The sequence below is a fragment of the Myiozetetes cayanensis genome, unplaced genomic scaffold (assembly GCF_022539395.1).
Source record: "Myiozetetes cayanensis isolate MyiCay16 unplaced genomic scaffold, myiCay2020 scf1, whole genome shotgun sequence".
Classification (NCBI taxonomy): Eukaryota; Metazoa; Chordata; class Aves; order Passeriformes; family Tyrannidae; genus Myiozetetes; species Myiozetetes cayanensis.
The window spans coordinates 47868288-47887274 of NW_026086604.1; the positions used below are offsets into that span (position 1 = coordinate 47868288).

The 18987-nt window shown below is 39.5% G+C and overlaps 1 protein-coding gene across 1 annotated transcript in view; it reads left to right on the top strand.

The window, feature by feature from the left end:
• Positions 1 to 954: 954 nt before the first annotated feature.
• The window catches only part of SMCHD1 (structural maintenance of chromosomes flexible hinge domain containing 1), a 68135-nt gene continuing 50102 nt past the window's right edge, over positions 955 to 18987 (top strand). Inside the window, exons 1-8 of the mRNA XM_050321560.1 lie at positions 955 to 1176; positions 10474 to 10549; positions 11017 to 11178; positions 12489 to 12571; positions 12666 to 12796; positions 13840 to 13954; positions 14101 to 14220; positions 17134 to 17300. Of these exons, the coding sequence (XP_050177517.1) occupies positions 997 to 1176; positions 10474 to 10549; positions 11017 to 11178; positions 12489 to 12571; positions 12666 to 12796; positions 13840 to 13954; positions 14101 to 14220; positions 17134 to 17300 (1034 nt within the window). The 5' untranslated portion in view covers positions 955 to 996. The remainder of the gene's footprint in view (positions 1177 to 10473; positions 10550 to 11016; positions 11179 to 12488; positions 12572 to 12665; positions 12797 to 13839; positions 13955 to 14100; positions 14221 to 17133; positions 17301 to 18987) is intronic.

Genomic DNA, 18987 nt, shown 5'->3' on the forward strand with positions numbered 1-18987 from the left:
ATGTATGGAAATATCTGAAGCGAGGGTGTCCAGAAGATGGAGCCAGGCTCTTCTCGGTGGTGCCAAGCAAGAGGAAAGAGGCAACAGAAACTTATGCACAAGAATGTCCACATGAATGTGAGGAATGCAGATGACCAAGCATTGGAACACACTGCCCCGAGAGGCTGTGGAGTCTCCCTCACTGAAGGTATTCCAGAACTGTCTGAATGGAATCCTGTGCCATGTGCTCTGGGATAAGCCAGACTGAGCAGGAGAGGTTGGACCGGATGACCTGACGCAGTCTCTTCCAGCCTCACTGATTCCGTGAAACAACAACGTCGGGATCTGAATTTAGCTTAAGGCACACGAAGCGGGACTTCACGCCTGCGGGCTGAGGCCGAACCGCCGCACCCACGGCCAGGTCCAGCCCCTCGCTGTCACAGCCCCTCCTGTCGCAGCCCCTCGCTGTCGCAGCCCCTCCCTGTCACAGCCCCTCCCTGTCGCAGCCCCTCCCTGTCGCAGCCCCTCGCTGTCGCAGCCCCTCGCTGTCGCGGTGGGCACGTGCCGGACCGGTGTCGGCACGCGGTCCCACCTCCCGCGCCTCCCGCGGCCGCGCCGGGGGAGCAGCGCCGGGGGGAGCAGCCCCGGGAAGAGCAGCCCCGGCCGCCGCCCCCGCCCCGCCCGGCCCGGCGGCGGAAGTGGCGTGAGGCGGCGGGCACCAAATCGTTCAGAGGTCGCGGCGCCAAAGCGGCGCTTTCGGCTCCAGGCCGCTCCCGCCCGCCTGACCCCACCCCGGACCGAGGGCAGCGCAGCCGCCGTCCCTTCTTCCCGTCTCTCCCTCCCCTCCCCTTCCGGGCCTCCGCAGCGCCTCCTGCCCGGGCCTCCCGTCTGGCTCCGCCTCCTCCTTTCCCTTGCCGGGTCGCGCTGTGCCAGGCGGGGGCGCTCGCGGGCGCAGCAGTCGGAGCCGCTGGCGCCGCCATCGCAGCGGGACGGTTTCCGTCCGCTCGGCTCCCTAACATGGCAGCGGCGGCGGGAGGCGGCCGCGCTCCTCGCAGGCCGGCGCTGCTGACCCCCCGCGGCAGCGGGGACCGCACCGTGTTCCTCTTCGACCGGCGCCGGGAGCAGGCGGACCCGGACGAGAAAGTGCTCAGCTACGGCAAGGACAACTACCGCGCCTTCCGGAGCGCCGTGTGCCAGGTACGCGGCGGGGCGGGCGGCGGCGGGCACGGCGGCGTCGAGGCTCCAAGTGTGAGGGTCCGTCCCTGGCGGCGCGGGGACCGTGGGGCGGCCGGGGGTGTCGCAGCCTCCGCCGCCTGCCCGGGGACCGCCGCGCCCTCCGCCCCGCTGCCAACTTTGTTGCCGGGACAGGTGGGCGGGCGTGGGGGAGAGCCCGCGGCCGGCCCCTCGGTGTCCCCTCTCCCGCGGGCGGCGGGGCGGTGGCGGGAGGCGTTCGGGGAGCAGCCTCTGGCGGCGGGCGAGGAAGCCGCGGGAAAGCGGCGGGCGGGCCCGGAGCGCCCCCGCGCGGGCAGCGGCGGCAGGCGCGGGGCTGCGCCTCGGAGGGCGCTGCCGAGGAGGCGGAGTGGTCCTCGGCCCCTGCTGGGACTCGGTGATCTCTGAGGTCTTTTCCGACCTACTTGGGTCTGGGATTCTATTTGTGCTGTCCAAGGTGTTGGCGGTAAGCGCCTGTCGTTTCCCGTTCGCAGCGCGGTGACTGTCTCTCGGAAGCCCCCAGCGGTGACTGCCATGTAAATACTTTGTCTGGCTGGTCCATTGCTCTCTCGCGTGTCCTTTCAGTTTTCTTTCCCTTCGTTTCCCGAAACGAAACGAAACTTCTTCCGTCTTGAGATCTCTTGCAGGTGGAGATTCCTTTCTGCCCACGGGCTGTTTGCTGTAGTTTGCTGGTGATACCAGTGGGCATCGCCCATCTACTGTCATGGTTTCGTTTGCTTAGGGAGTGATAAATGTCATAGACCTGTAGCTGCCTGCAAGTTTTGTCTTGTGAAATACACGGAAAAATAAGCTGTAGATTGCAATAATTTAGCCTGAGAAGACGTTTATTTTAGTTTCTCATCCAGTGTAATATGCACTTTGTTTTCTAGAGTATAAATTTTATATTTCATATATAGATAGGATATAGTAAATCTGTGTTTTATATTTAAATAAATATAATATTTATCTATAATATTATACAAGTATAACTTTATGTAATACTACTTTTAGTGCATATAATTAATTTAATATATAATAGTATAACATACAATGTACGTAATGACAGGAATCTGTAAATAGAACGTATAAAATATAACATTAAAATATTTATTAAAATAAGTAAATAAATATAATAAATGAACAAATAATGTAGTGTTTAATGTAATAGTTTCCTATTACAATGGAAGCTTTGGGTTATCAACTTCAGCAGGAATAGCTGTCACATATAATTATCTGCTCCTTGCATGGTTCATCTGTTTCAGTGTCAAAAATGGCATATCCATATTCTTTCTGATAGAGGCACTGAATCTGTACTGCTACTTAAGATGGAGTCACCTTCCCTGAAAGTGTTCAAAAAATGAGTAGACATGGCATTTCGCGGTATGGTTTAGCAAGTGTGGGTTTATTTGTTCGAGGTTGGACTTGATGATGCTGGAGGTCTTTTCCAACCTTTATGATTCTATAGTCAGAAGTATCCTGGCTATGGAGTGTTAGCACATTCCTTGGTCTGATCAGCACTCCTAAAGTTTGGAAGACTGGAAGAAACAAGTAGTGAAATGGAATAAAGAAAATAATACACTTCATGCAGTGTAACATTCTGACAAGTTAGACAGTGGAGTGGGTTCATGGCTTTTTAAAGGTTTGTATCTCCTATGAGTAACTATGAGTATCACATTATTTTCTCCAAGAGTTATCCTAATGGATACCATCACAACTCTACATATAGCAGAGGAATGGCAAGAATACTTCAGAATACTGCAAGAATATTTTCAGTAGTCAAGGCAAATATGCGGATGATTACCCCATGGTTTTTTTCTTTTCTTTTTTTTGTGATTAATTGATTGGCTGAGTTTAACACTAATTTGCAATTTGTGATATACAGCAGAGTCTTTTGCATGGTTTTTATATATATGCTGTGCACTCAAGTGACTTGTGTTTCTGTGCATCTTCACAGTGTTCAGTGAAGGGCTTTTGGCATATTTGCAGTCTTACACAGAAGTAAGCAATCATCACCAGCTGTGACAAATCTTGGTTACAAACAGCTTCAGGGGTTTTTTGTCTGAAAGGTGGGTTGACATTGTGAAGGCAGTACTTTGCCATTGGGCAGACCGCTCAGATGTGCAGCATAGCATTTGAAAAGTCTGGTGCTGCAAAGCAGACCTTGGTGTGTTTGAATTTGATGCCCATGAAAGCAAAATTTTTCAAGTATAGTTTTTTGCAGTGTTAAACACCATAATAGTTTTCAACAGTCCTGTGGCTGTTTTCGGTGATAGAATCTGTGCTTTTATAAAGTTTATGTGCACCAAAAACCTCAAATGATCATTCCCTTGGAGAAGAGGCTTCTCCAGTAATGTCTTGACTGTGTGTAAGTGCAGTCAGAGATGGGTTTGTCACTGCTAGTTTCAGTGTGGTGACTCTCTGCACCTGGGAACTTTCATCACCTGATTCTGAAAGGATGCTGAGACAAGTGGCTTGACATGACCAGTAAATGCTGGTACAGTGAAAACTGGACAGACAGAGGTCTGGGAAGTTTGATATCTGATGTCTCCCACATCAACAGTGTACAGGTTCTCCTTAGACTTCTGGAAGAACATTCTGGCACCTTGGTGCCCCTGGGAGCTTTATGCATTGTGTGTGTTTTTTGGAGTGTTGTACTACTGAGTTCTCCAACTTCAAAGTTGCAATTAACTACTTTCATGAAAAGGGCGATGGATAAATGGGTTCACCTGGTTGGAACAGACTTTCCTCACTTCATGGTTCTGAAAATGTGACAGGGAAGTGATGAAAGTAGAGGAAGGAAGATTCTTTTGTTAAGCAAATTCTTAGTTGATTCAGACTAAGATGAAATGGATTGTTATATTCAACCTTCTCCAGTTAAAGCTGTTAGAGACCATCTGACTGCTTGATCAGGCAAATGCCACATACGTAACAGTGTTGTTCCCACATCTACCATGTCTGGTGCTTCAACCTCAACACAGGCTCAGCTTTAAACTGACTTTCATTGGCAGTTTGTCATACAACTGAGGGATGCTGCTGTACCAACAAAGGTGCATAGATGTTTTCCAGTCTGCCAGTGTGGGCTATGGGGCTGGTCATGTCTGACAAAGATGCCAAAAATATTAAGCTGTTGGAACTATTTCTGCTGTGAATGTCTTCCTGTGGCATAAGAGAATTCCTTTGGATATAACTGGATATGCAGGTATCAAAGGAGAGGGTAAATCTTGGGAAAAAAAAATGAAATTAAACCTGACTGCAGTATGTGATGAAGGCATGATCTTTGGCTACTGCTTCTGAGACTTATTGTTTTTGCATAATGCAGAAGGAAGATATTTTCCTGTTTGTGTAGAAAAGAACTGATTCAGCCACTTGAGAGGTCTGTTTAGAATCTGATGCATGTCCTTCCTGTCTGTTCTCATATAGAATATTTCTCCATTTTTACTGAAATATTCTATATTAATTTTTGAAAATTTGGGGTTTTTTTTAAGCAAATCTTTTTTTACTGTCCCCCAACAACCAAGTTAATGTGTGGCAATGTTGTTGGATGTGGCTTTATGTACTGATAAATTAGCTTTTCATTCTCAGTGTTGGAGGAATATTTAGGAAATAAAAAATCTTATAAAAGAAGCTGGAGCATATATAGTCTTCATTCTTCATCTTTACAAGGTGCATCCTAAAGCAGAAACCTCCAAATTAAGTGATGTTAGCCTGATTATTCCATTTGAGGTCTGTTGAGCATGTGGAGCAGTCATGTAATTTCAGTCTGCAGAACCATGAAGTTTTAAAGTGATAATAATGGCCAGTCTTCGCGAGCGAAGATCTGGGGAAGGTCTTTACACCTTCCAGCCTGCGCATTGGATTTTTTAGGTGAGACACAGTGTGCGCGGAACTGAGCCCACCCTTTAATCCTAAGGTTCATCTGCCGGGACCAAGCGAGCTTGGACGGTGGCAGCGAGGTCCTTAGGACATAGGTGGGTTGCCTTTAAGGGCTAACGAGCCCCACCTGCCCGGGAGTGGCCCTGACCGGGAATCGAACCCGGGTCTCGGTGGTGACAGCACCGCGCCTTTACCACTAGACCACCAGGGGCTCCGTTTTAAAGTGAATAAGTGAATTAAATATCATGTTTTCCCTTTTCTTGGCAGTACCATTGCTTGTACACCTTCCTGTTGTCTTCTGTTAGGTCAATGCACCACTACTTGTCCTGATATTTAGAATATAATTCAAAAATAAGTACTGGCAATGAGTAAAATGGAGCAAAACTGTTGACAGCTAATCCTAGATCCCTTGCTCATGTTATCCAGGTACACAGTGAAGCTGGAACACTTCTTTTTGTTGCTAAACTGGCAGGAATCCTTCCAGGCACTTAGAGAGATCACACTCCTTTTAAAGCAGAAAGGTGTTTGTGCTGAAAACTGCACAGAAGTGTTTTGCCGTTTGTGAAGGGTTTTTTGAGGGTCTTTGAGGTGAAGTACCAGTCTGAAGAGAGTTAACGGTACTAAGATTAGCGTTACTACATAAATAGGAGCTGAACACATTTGTAGATGCTTCTTTAATTCTCTTGAAAGTTTTCATCATTGCTGTGAGCTCCTTTGTGAAAAAATTATAGATCTGTAACCTGTATTGAAAGTAAATATCTGTAATTCAGGTAAATACTCAAAAACCAGGTATCACAATAAAACAGTTTTTCTTTAATTTTAATCTTTTGTCACATCTTATGTTGAGCTTCCCGTTGTATCCTAACCAGTCTTCTTACTATTTAAATAGATTTTTTTGCCAGTCAACACAAATAAATTTCAGTGTCTCAATAAGCCAAGAGGCAAAAAGGGATATTCATTAAGATGCAGTAGGGAGAATAAGCATAGGTGTAGTAGAAACTTGAGAAATAAGTGTACATTTTTTGTGACTATTTGCTTACCAATGCCCAATAAATAATGTATAATTAAATTATTTGCAATTCAAGAAAAAATATTAGCAACTTCCGCAAAATTTGTATCACCAGAGGGTAACTCTTAGATGTATTTAGAGGTATTTAGATTACTGACTAAAACATCATTCTGATAAACACTCAGTAGAAGTACTTTCATTCCTAACGATGAAACCAGTCCATCTTGCAATAATTATATTTTTGTATTATAAAGCCTATATTTGTTTACTCAATTTTAGCAATTCTGTATAACCAGAATTTAAAAATAGATATATTTTAAACATGCTGTGCATACACAAAGCAAATTTTTCCTTGATTTTTAAAGAAACTGTTGCAGGTACTGTAAGATAAGATGTAGCAATATTGTAAGTTTTTTCCAAAACTATCACATTGTATTTCAGACTTCACTGAAATTCTTGTGTATAGCATCTTTAAAGATGTTTTGGTGGGAAGAAGGATGCAGTTTGCATACCTTGGTGCACTTAGATACTGCCTTAAGGTGTGGTGATTGATTTGGAAAGCTGCGTGGCCTTTAAGTTCTTGGTCAAATTTGGGTGTTGGCAATACAGTCAGATGCAGAATATCTGCACTCATTAGGATTACACTCAGGTGAAGCTTTTAGATGCCACTGAGTACTTTTTGCTTTTGAAGAGCAAAATTCTGAATTCTTGTTACTTTAACAAGTGGTGCCGTACAAAGTATTTTGGTGGTGGAAGCTTACACTGAGTTGATATCAAAATTTTGTCCGATAGCTGCACTCATGAACATTTCTGATTGTGCTTTTAGACAGAATAGTTTGTGAAGGCCTCATGGAAGTTACTATGGTTGTCTAGACTCAGAATAAGTCTAGAGATGACAGCACAGCTCCTTGCAGACATTCTGGGGTCTCAGACTTCTTTCTGCTAGTTACATGTTGCAAATCTTGAAAAGATGTCTGAGTTAACACACTGTTCTGGACAAAATTTTGTAGAGACTTTTGGATCCCACTTTTATTGGTGTGCAAAGATGTTATATATAAGTTTGTGTTCAGATATTAGGGAAGATCATTTGTGTTATGATTAGAGATGATTGTTATCATCCTTGCCTTGCTACTATGAGTGCTTAGCCCCAGATCCTCACTAACAGATTCTCAGCAGGGTGGGACTAGCTGACCTAAGAGTGGACTGGAAAAGTTTATTTGATTAGCATTCTTATGAGTTCAATACAGTTGTTCCAGTTGACTTCCAGCGAGGTCTTTGTCTCCACTTAATCTTTTTATATCTTAGGTTTTGTATTTGCTAATTTTATTAATTATCTTAATATATCTGGTTGTATGGATAATTGAGAGAGATGATACAAATATCTCAGTATCCATAGGCATTACAGAAAGACAGTTCTTGGCTTGAAAATCTCTGATTTGAAAATGAAGTCCTTTTCTGTTAATGTGTACTACCCTTTCATCCGTTTGTTGCTGTATAAAATCTCTCAATTTGGACTGATAATTCTTTTTGATGTGGCATGAAGTGGGATAGCTAACTGATATATTTATTTTGTTTAGATGGGAACTTGGCAAATAGTATGGGATATTTAGTTAATCCCATGCAAAGTTACGGAAGGCTACAAGCCTCTCAGAGTTTGAATTGGCTTCATTTTTCCAGATTCCAGAACAAGTTTCTGCAGGGGAGCTGCTCGATCAATGTGAAATACTGAAAAAGCTGTATTGTTTTTTTGTAATGTTGGGTAGCTAAGTAACTAGCTATGAAAGACAGCATTGAAAATTACATAGCGAGATTTCTTTACATTTAACCGATACAATTCAGATGCTCTTTAGGGGTTTTGTGTTGGCAGTACAGTTTTCTTAGCCAGAAGAATACTTCTCTAGACTCGGAATAAGTCTAGAGATGACAGCACCACCAAGGTGCCACTTGGTGGAAGGTAACCGTGGCTGTTAAGTCTCTCTTATCCTTTGGCTACATCATCAAGCTCTGAGATCGGTTCTTCACATCATTCTTGTGCATCTGCCTGCTTAGGACGGTTACTGTGGGAGACAGCATTTTAAGGGTCCTTATTGTAGGAAACAACTTTGTTTTGGAAAAGTTTGGATTGCAAGGGGTTACATGTCTTCTATAAAGATACTGCAGTTTTGGTTTCACTGTTTGACCTCTGTCATAATGGAGCGTTACATTCCTTCAGTTTGAAAAGTCATCATCAGAAATTATTGTTCTACGGTAATACACTGCAGGACCAGACAAAGCAAGACAATGATTCTGTGTTTACAGCAAGTTATTTGTCTTTCACTTACCACCGCAAGCCTGTTCATGTGACTGTAAACTCTGATGGTACACACAAAGCTAAATATTAGCTTGTTGAACACCTTTTCCAAGGTAGATAGTAAATCTAGAGGTGAAATCTATGTTGACTTGTTAAGTGTTAAGTGTTTTAGTTGGCGTAATAGTCAGGTCAGCCTTGCTGTGCGGGTGCAGATAAAGTAGCGACAAAACTTGCTTTTGTGCTTCTGTGCTAATATGTGGAAGAGAAAAGAAATGGAGATCTATTTGAAGACGTCTTTGCTGCTGAGGAATTATCTGTGATTTGTGGGCTTGTGTTTTGTTTTGAGTTTGGTTTTCTTTTTAGTTTGTAAAGAAAACCTGTGACTGAAGCAAGTGCATAAATTGAACCTTGCTTCTTGATTCAGATTAAAGGGTTAGAGATATCACAGTTCACTCACACTTTCATGTATCATACCTGTAAATTGTTCTGCTGAGAGCTTCTTGGGCATGGGGCATTCACATGGCTGTGAATGATCTACCTGTGAGGCTCATCTATGGAATAGGGGAGAGGACCAGAAGGAGGAGGCTGCCCCTGTTTGGGCAGCAGGCTGCTGTCTTGTACAAGCACTACCCCTCCTAACTTCTTGCTGCCTTAAATGCTGCACTCTTCATAAGGTTTTGAGAGCAGAAGAGCTTTTGGGAGGCTGAGAAAATAGGGAAGTTGTAATTACGCCTGGAGGGAAAGATGCTTATCTGTGGTTTCAGTGTAAAACTCTACAGTTATTCTGTATTAACCACTGACCTCGAATGTTGCAGTAGAATGTTAGCTTTCTAGTATCCATATCCTCTTTTGCTTACTTTCCTTTCTCTGAGAAATTTGATTTTTCCTTCACAGATTTTCCATGTGGAAATTTATGTAATGTAAGAGATTGACTTCAAGTGATCTGAATGTAGAAGAGTTAAAAAGCATAATTACTCAGGTTCTTTAGTCTGAACATCAATCTCTGTGTCATCTCTGTTTCACTTGCACCAAGTGCTATGATAAATTTGACAATTTACTAATTTTACTGATGGATAATAAATGTATCTTTAACATGGTCACAGTTGGGGAGAGAGTAACTGAAATATGGAAAGCAGGCTTCTAATGGAACCTTAAGCAGTGTTTTAAAAGTATTTTCATGAGTCTGAGTACTAGGGATGGAAAGAAAGAGGTATGGGAAATGATGAGGGCAAACTGCTGCAGAGAATACCAGAGCTTCAGGGAAGAAACCTAGAAGTGCTTAAAGCACCTGTCTGAGCTGTGACTGTAGGACTGAATGGGTTGATGAAATTTAGTGAGACAAGATTTGACATTTTCTTGAGTTTCAAAGACCTGGAAATGCAGGAGAAAATACAGATTATTAGTTTATTATTTTGAGAAAGAGATTAATGTTGAACATCAGGGTGCAAAAATAAGGGCAAATATGGAGGCATTTAAATGCATGTAAAAAGCAGGATAAAAAGTCTAAAGCTACAGTAACATATTCAAAATTTGGAGGCATCAAAGTGGCAAAAATTGTTTAGGTTCAGAAGAATAAACTTCAGTGTTTTAGTGGTCAAGAATTTTTCTGAAAGAAATCTATTCTTTTTTTAAATGTATGATATAATAGAAGAACAAAGATTTGAATATGTATCCAAAGTTAAGAAATATTAGGTTGGTTCAGTGTCTTAAAAGAGTGCAGTTAAATAGGGGACACGCTCTAGATCGTAACTGTTGTTGTTTTAGGTGCAACCTGAAGTAGAGCTGTTCTGTCTTGTTCTTCAGCCCCCAAGGTGATTACCTGTGACATTTCCTCCTCCTGACAATTCCTGTTGCTCGCTGGAGCATATTTGAAGAAGGTGAAAAAACAAACAACTCTAGTACAGACAGATTTGGCTAAACTGAGAAAGCAAATGAAGTTAGGTTCTGGATCTGAACTGTTTTCTAAGAGTTGATACAGGAAAAATATTTGATCACTTCTCAGTAGTTTGTGGCAAAGTAATAGATCACCTTTTGTATTATTTATTTGTTTTCATGTATCTGAATCTTTTTTGAGTACTTAGTTATCATACTGAATACCCTCCGATTTTTATAGGCATTTGGCATAGCTACTGATGAAAACTTTGTTATCACCACAACAAATAGGAAGGAAATTACAGAAGACAACTTCAGTAAGTATCTTAGATGGCCAAATAATTACAGCTGTTTCTTACATTGATTATAAAGTTCACATGATGATTGTTAATGCTCTATGACACGCAGCAATGCAATAATGAACTGAAAGTACAAGTCCTGTAATAGTTTGCCAAGAATTGTTACAAAATGGACTTTCACAAGCAAGTTTTCGACAAATACATACTAGTATGATGGACAGTTATGCTAAGTATTTTTTTTACCCTCCATTACAAATTCTGTAAATGATAGGGGAAAATGGCATTTACATAGCTGTTCACCTGAGAAAACTTGCATTATTAAGTTGGAAATGTGAAAAGGTATTAAAATTAAATGTTGTTGCTAGATGCTGAGCAGGCAACGCCTGAGAAAGTACAGAGATTACCTGAGGGTAAACCAGCACTGGTTTTGAGAGCAGAATTTGTAGTGCTCTCCAATATAACTTTGTATCTCATCTTCATTGCAGGCGAACTTGTTCAGGATGGAGTTACTTTATATCTGCTGCAGTCAGTTGATCAAATGTTGCTTTTGGCAACCAAGGAACGAATCGACTTCCTGCCTCACTATGATACACTTGTCAAAAGTGGCATGTACGAGTACTATGCCAGCGAAGGGCAAAATCCTTTGCGTAAGTGGTTGCCAAGATAATCTTGTTTAAATGGTGTTCATACAAATATAATGTGGTTATAACTAAAAGTTAAATTTAGTTTAACTTTTAACTTTTAGTTATAGCTGGTGAAAAAAATAGTCTTAGCTGTAAAAAAACCACTATGTTCCTTATGCAGATTTTTGCTTTAAAAATGAATTAAAGTGGACATGTAATAATCCAGATTTATAGAGATATCTCCTCAAATACTTCTTTAAGAAGTTTGAATATTTTAGAAGTAAAATAACTTTAGGCTGAATAATCTTGTGGATGTCATCCAGACAGGGAGCATTTGTGTTATCAGGTTCTTGTCTCTTGTACTAAACAAAAGAAACTTTGTGTTTGAATTTGGTGAATGGTTTTTCTATGAGCTACTGTAGAATTTTGTGTGCCCTCCCATCTGGGGTTCTACAGGACTTAACTTGCCAACAAGAGCAAGTATTCATTTAAAAAGATACTACTTTAATTAATTTTTATCTGATATATTAAGTATGTAACAAGCATTTTGTATTGTTTTATTGAAAAAAATAATGACCCAAAAATTGTAGTGGTTGTAAGTCTTCTTGTGGTCATAACTCTGCAATCATAAAGAGATTACAATGATCAAGACTACAAATAGAATGACCTTTAGATCCACTTCTGTAAAGACATTACTGGTATATATTTTTTTCTAATGTGTTGCTATTTCTTGCTCTTGGAGACCGTACTGAGGTATTTTGTGAAATTCTGCAACATACCAGTAATTCAAATTTGCAAACCAACTATATTAAACTGTCTACTTTTGTTTGTTATGTACTAGAACAGACTCTTAGAGCAAATAGCAGTTTTGAGTTTGTGTAAGTGTACTGCAGCTGATGCTCATTTGCCACATATCTAAGGCCATGGCTAACCAATTTCACATATTGCTGAAAGACCATTATTCTTTGATATGGAATAGTGATACGGATCACATAACTGATGCTCAACTGGTGTTTTTCACAATGAAGAAAGTTGCAAAAAAGTGTAGAACTGTTTTTATACTTCAAAAACAACTTGAGAGAAAATGACAAATGCTTCAGTGTTGATGCTGGGTACTAATACTCAAGGGATTTCTTTTACCTGTCCGAAGTGTATGGCCAGTATAAGTTGCACCTTGCACTGTAGCATTCTGAAGAACCATGTAAATTGTAGGAAATAAAACTTCCTTTTTAGAGAGACTGGATGGAAATGTGTTCATTAAGGCTAAGTGAATAGGTCAGGTGTCTGTTTTCTGACTCCTATTTAATAGGGTTATGTTTCTCCAATTTCTTTAGCATTTGCCCTTGCTGAGTTGATTGACAATTCTCTGTCAGCTACATCCCGAAATACCGGTATTCGGAGCATACAGATAAAACTGGTAAGATAGAGATATTCTACTCTTTTTAGGTGTAGTTCACATTATCCTTTTCTTTGGTGCTCCTTGTTGAGTTGTGTTGGTTTTTTCCCCTCAGTTATTTGATGATTCCCAAGGAAAACCAGCTGTTGCTGTGATTGATAATGGAAGTGGAATGACTTCTAAACAGCTGAACAACTGGGCTGTATATAGATTGTCAAAGTTTACAAGACAAGGTGACTTTGAAAGGTTAGAAAGTTTTAAATATTTCTATAACCATTAACAAACTCTGCAAAGGTTCACAAAATACCCTTTTAAGACATAGCTCTATACCAACACTTAGCTGATAAAACCTGTCATTTTATAATTATGTAATTAGATTTATACTTTTTGTAGGTAGGAAGTAGAGAAGCTTCATAACATTAAACTGCTCTTCTAATCCTATGGTACTGTGTGAATGTTAGGATAGGATAGTTAATGTGAGGATGAGAATTACAGCCTCAGTCTTTTCATATGAGTAACTACTGTAAAAAGTAGTGGGGCAGTGGAAAGTGGTAATATGGCTAATGGAAGTTTTTTTGCATTGGAAGCATCTCCAAATAGAATAGCAAAATCTTTCAAGCATCTGGAGATAAGTGCCTAAAAAGTAATTTCCAGACATATATAAAGGAATTCACTGCTTTTTGAAATTGTTGCGGGTGAGTTTAGTAACAGTGGAAACGTTGAGTATCCTTAAGCGACAGGTTTAAACTGTGGATTGCTAACGCTCAAAGGGAGCGTAGGTGCAGATTATAACAGGTTAACCTCTACACCTTTTTTTCATTTGGGACTGCTAAGATTTAAAAATAGATGTTTGTCCTAAACTAGGTAAGACTGTTCAAGCTGACTTAAGAGACATTTGATTACTGATAGCGTATGCATCTTTCCAAGACTGCATTTAATAGTTGGTTGGCATTGTTTCCCATGTTGACTTAAAAGTATTTTTATGAAAGGATGCTGTTGGAAAGATCAAACTTGCTTTGTAAGTATTTTCATTTGAATAAGTTTTGGTTTGTGAGAAGAGAAAGAAATGTTTTATAAGATGACTTAGGAAAATACTTGGTCATCGTTCTTTCAGAAAGAATACATTAAGAATCTTAGGCACATACGTTTTAATATGTCTAAATTTGAGGATTTTTTAACAAGGTGACAACAGGAAGAATTCAATACAAGCTGTTTAGATCAGAAGTTTCTTTGATTTTTTACATTACTTTTGTCTTGAGAAAATTTATTAAGGGCACTTTTATTCTCAGTGATCATTCAGGATACGTACGTCCTTTGCCAGTGCCTCGTAGTTTAAACAGTGATATCTCCTATTTTGGAGTTGGAGGCAAACAAGCAGTATTCTTCGTTGGACAGTCTGCCAGAGTAAGTAAATGTCAATCTTTATTTTAAAACATTTTTACATAATCAGATTGTTATTTCCTAGCTTTTAATCACAGCATTAAACTATTTTATTATGTTCATTTTAAGTCTAATTTTGATTTTAAATGCTGTTTCTTTAATAAAATCAGATGATAAGCAAACCTGCAGAATCTCAGGATGTTCATGAACTTGTCCTTTCTAAAGAGGATTTTGAAAAGAAGGAGAAACACAAAGAAGCAATATATAGCGGTTTCATTCGAAACAGAAAGGTAAATAGCCTTAATACTTTCTCCTTTTCAATTGAAAACCATTCCCAGGTTAACGTGATTTAACTATGTAATATTCTTGTAATACTTATCTGGGGATATCTTCATCTTACTGAATCATTTTCACCCTGGAGCGTAAAAGGAAGTAATGGGAAACTTGAAGACACTGTATCATAAGGTTTTGTTTCTACATGATTCTGTTTTCTCTTCAGTTAAGAGTAAGGGACAGAAATGTCATATATTTAAAAATGCTTTTCTAAACACAGCAATTTTTTTAAATGTATGAAACATAAAGAATATATGTATTCTCTGAAATAGCAAGGAATAAATTAGGGAAACAAATTGTGTATATGTAGAAATTTGTAGAAGAACTAACTTCTTCTGGGAGAGAAGTCTAGCCAGATCAACAAAACCCAGTGGTTTTACAAATATTTATTATCTTGTAAAATAAGTGAACTATTTAGCTGAAAACTAAGATGAACTGTCCTGATGGTTTTCATGAAGAGGAAAAACTTGAGCAGAAAAGCTGTGAGATAAGGAGGAAGACTGATAAGAACCGTTCTTTGGACATTTTTGAGCAAGGTGTTAAAGGCAAAGATATAGCTAAGGGTGCAGATGGGAGGCACAGTGGGTGCTCTGTATGACAAGATACTCAGACCGTGAGCCCATATGTAGTGGGATATATCAAGTGTTCTTGGCCTTTTGTATGGGTGACAAAGGAAGGTAAATAAGGTTTTTATTGTGCCAATCTTGGGTCAGTGACTTGGAACAAAAATGAATTGTCAGGGTTTTGGTGTTAATCTCTGTACAGTGTTGTTGAGAAGGTAGAGTCACAAAAATAGACACTATTTTTGTAAATAAAATAGTCTAGTTTTATTTTATTTTGAAAATAAAAGCAGACAAAATCAACTTTTTTGTGGAGGATGCAAATGCTTTCCCTCCTCATTTAATATTAAAAAGGGGGGGTGGTGATAGAAAAGTAGTATATAAGATAACAGGCATAAGTTCGAGGAAAGTAGCTGAATGAGGTGTGTAGATACTACTAAAGAATTCAAGAAGGTGGTGCAATCAGCTGTTTGAAAAGTCGTGGTGATAATATAAAATTAAAGTTGACACAGTTAAAAAATGCAAGTAAAGTTCTATTAAAGGAAAAAAATTACTTTTAACTATCCAAGAGGGAAGAGATGATGTGAAGAACTCAAGTAATAGAAGTGAGATGTAAAGGTAATGGATAGATAACTCGGGTTTAGGAATTTTTTTGCCAATCATTGAAATACCTAGGCCAATTCATTATAGTAATGTGAACTAAAGTGTGTGAATTTGTCTCTTTCATTACTTGAAAAATGATCTGTGCTGCACATAGGTGAGCAAGAGAATACTCTGGCAGAAATAGAAGTTGTAATGGATTACTAGGGTGAGAAGAAGAATGAGTCATTGAGTTGGTAAAGGAAGTTACTTTTGCAAAGAAATCAAGATGTAATCAATATCAAACTTAAGGCACTCTAGAACAAGGCCAAGAACACTGAAGAGAAGTGGCATTGATGGCACCCCAGCTGATCATCTTCTCTCGATGGATAATAGTCACCTGTCTTTACTGCAGTCACTTCCCTGGACCATTTAATATTGCCAGTAAGCAAATAGTACTTTTCTAGTTGAGATGGATGCTAAGAATGTAGGAGAAAGTGCCATGGTAGTTTGTCATCTGTGGTGGGAAGGCAACCAAAGAATTTGGGAATGGCTTTTTGAAAGTTCTTTCATTCTGTAAATTGTACAGAATGGTGCTTGTTCAGTGTTAGTGTGCAACTTCTAGGTTGGTCAGATCATACAGAGGTGAGGACCAAGCCACAGGCTTTTCCTTATTATCACTGATCTCATCACTAGCATAGAAATAGCCCCTTGTTTGCATGAAATCAACTAGACTGTTAGGTTTAAAAGAGGCTATGCTGTGGGCAGAAGAAGGAGAGGTAGTCTTTTTTTTATGAAAAGTTGCAAAACTGGTTAAATTATTCTCTTGGTTAAGGAGACGTCTTTGATTCCCTGAGGAAAGTAAGTCTTAATAGAACACCCTTGATTAATTATTTCACCACCTATGGGCAGGTAAGACAAGTCTCCTTTCATGACTTACTGATGTGGGTTTTGCCTGCTGTCCTGCAAAACGAGGCATGAAGCTGCATTTGCTACAGCGTATCTTCTCAGTTGTACCAATTGTTTGCAATGACTATAAAGATCTCAATCTTTTTTTGAAAAATAGTTTCTCTTCTGTATGTATAAAATGTAAAGGAGTATCCACTGGTCCAGCATGAAGCATGACATCAGTCACTGTGTTTCTGTGCAGCTTAGAAACCTATCATAAGAGTAAAGGGCATCCATCCAGGAAAGATAAACCAGTAGCTTCCGTAATTGTGAATTTCTGTCCCTGTGAGATACTTCTGGATATTTGGATATTTCATCTGGAACTCAAGATTCACCATTTCTTTTTTACAGTGAAAGCATATTTCTTCCACTTCAGTTTTTGTTATAGAAAGCAGCCTGCTTTAAAAGCAAATAATTTTTTTTCTGGCTTTGTTTTCTTAAAAAAGACTTAATGTCTTATACACATAACAGTCCCATATGATGGATGAGAACATGGATATCCCCCATCACGTCACATTAAACATGATTAAATCCATTTCTAGGCTGAACACTTCAAATACTGTGGTGAAAGTGAGTTGAAAATGAAGTGGATCAGGGATGTCACATTCTTAGCTTGTTGACTTTAGTTTGGAAACTTTTATTTTAAGCTTTAATATTTTGTGATATTTTGATATTTAGCATCATGTGTTCTGTATGTTCACGTTTTTTAATCTCTTTCAAAGCTGATGGGAGTTCAGAAATTCAGTTTACATTCCTGCTGTTATTATTTTACTCTTTTTATAGCCATCTGACTCTACTCACATCACAAGTGATGATGAAAGATTTCTTCATAATCTAATATTAGAAGAAAGGGATAAAGAGAGTTTCACAGCAGTTGTCATTACAGGTGTACAACCAGATCACATGCAGTACTTGAAAAACTACTTTCACCTTTGGACAAGGCAACTGGCGTAAGTTGGTAATTTAAAAGTTTTGATTTAAAAGTGGGCTGCTAACAAAGTCAACTAATCATGAATTGCTTCCTTTTTGTACTCAGGCCTTGTTCCTGTTAAGACTGTTCATACATCCTTTGTTGATACTGCAATTAATTTTTCTACCTAACTAATTTTACAGAAACTAGAACAATTGAATTTGACCCCCCCAACCAAAGATGTTTGCAGACATCAATTTTAATGTGACTTGATAATTTATACATAATTGTCCAATGTAATTTTTAGTAGCCTATTTCATGTTGTATTATTAATGTAATAATTAGTTATCTAATTATTAATAACTTGATCAGTTATTTTGCTCACCAGTGTGCTCCTAACCTTGCTATAGAGCTTTGTGTTTATAGTTTTTTGGTATCTTGTGCTTGGTTGGCTTTTTAAACAACAACAAAAAAGTGTTACTGCTTCATCCCAGTTTAAGAGGGAGAACAGTATGTGCTGCTGTCCACTCAGTACTACATCAGCAGGCTTGCAGAGCCTGGAGAAGGGGAAGTCTGAGATACCTGTGAATTGTTTGGTCTTACTTGTTGAGGTGATGGATTTGTCTGTGAATGTAATCTGAAATAGGAAGTCATTGGCCAAATTTGAAATCTGGCAAATTATAGACATTAAACTGTAATAATAATAGGTAATTCTTAAAATGAGGGTTAATGTAAGGATTAGATAATATCTATTGTGTGGAACATCATTCAGTGTTGCATGTAAGAACCTGTGGCTGAAACCCTTTTTAACCTCATGAAAATGTAGAGGTCCATCTGCACTGACAGATCAGCTTAGGTCCCTCATTAGCTTCTAGGTGCTATTCAGGTAAACACCCACACTGTGGGTTATGTGCATTAGTTCTTTCCAGCCATCTCTTGAAATGAAAGAGCTGCCTCCATTTGAGGTGGAACCCGGTGCAATTATTCAAGTATATGCCCTGTAGCTGTTAAAGTAAAACAGCTGTTAAAGTAAAACCGTAAATCAGATTTAGCTTTCCAGTGCATCACTGTAGTGACCTTTTTTCTCTCAGACACCTCCATGTACCCTTCTGCCATGCTTTTTGCCACATGTGCACGGTACCCATTTCATTCTGCTCTGATGGGCTACAGCGGAGCCCTTATTGTTTTGGATGCTTTGAAGTGGAAATGAACCCCTAAAATAACTATGTCTTAAGGCCACGAGAACACCTTTTGAAGTTTGGAAAAAAAGCAGACAAAATGCTAAGTGATTTGGACATACTGTAAAGTCCTGAGCAAGGAGGCCATGAGTTGCTTTTTGCTGGGGAAGCAAGATTTCTCCTTGGGGTGCATTTAGTGTAGTGGATGTCAGAAGCAAAGCGCTTGCAGGTGCATTTAACTTTTGCATTCAGTCCCATTGACTTTTATAATCTCATTTTTCTGCACACCACCACCCTAAGGTTTAAGGATTCAGTCTTTGAAGTTGGAAGAACTAGCTAGCTTGCTGAAAATTGAAGTAAATGGGGTTAAATTCCTCAGTTTTCTCAAAGTTCATATCTATGAAATTCATTAATCTATCTGACCGTGTGGATTTTTTGAAGTTTCTTAAACGAGCAAAAATGCCCATTAGAAAATAATGTTTACAAATGTTTACAAAGAGAAAAGTTATTTTTAATATGCTGATCACATCCATGACTCTTGCCTATATT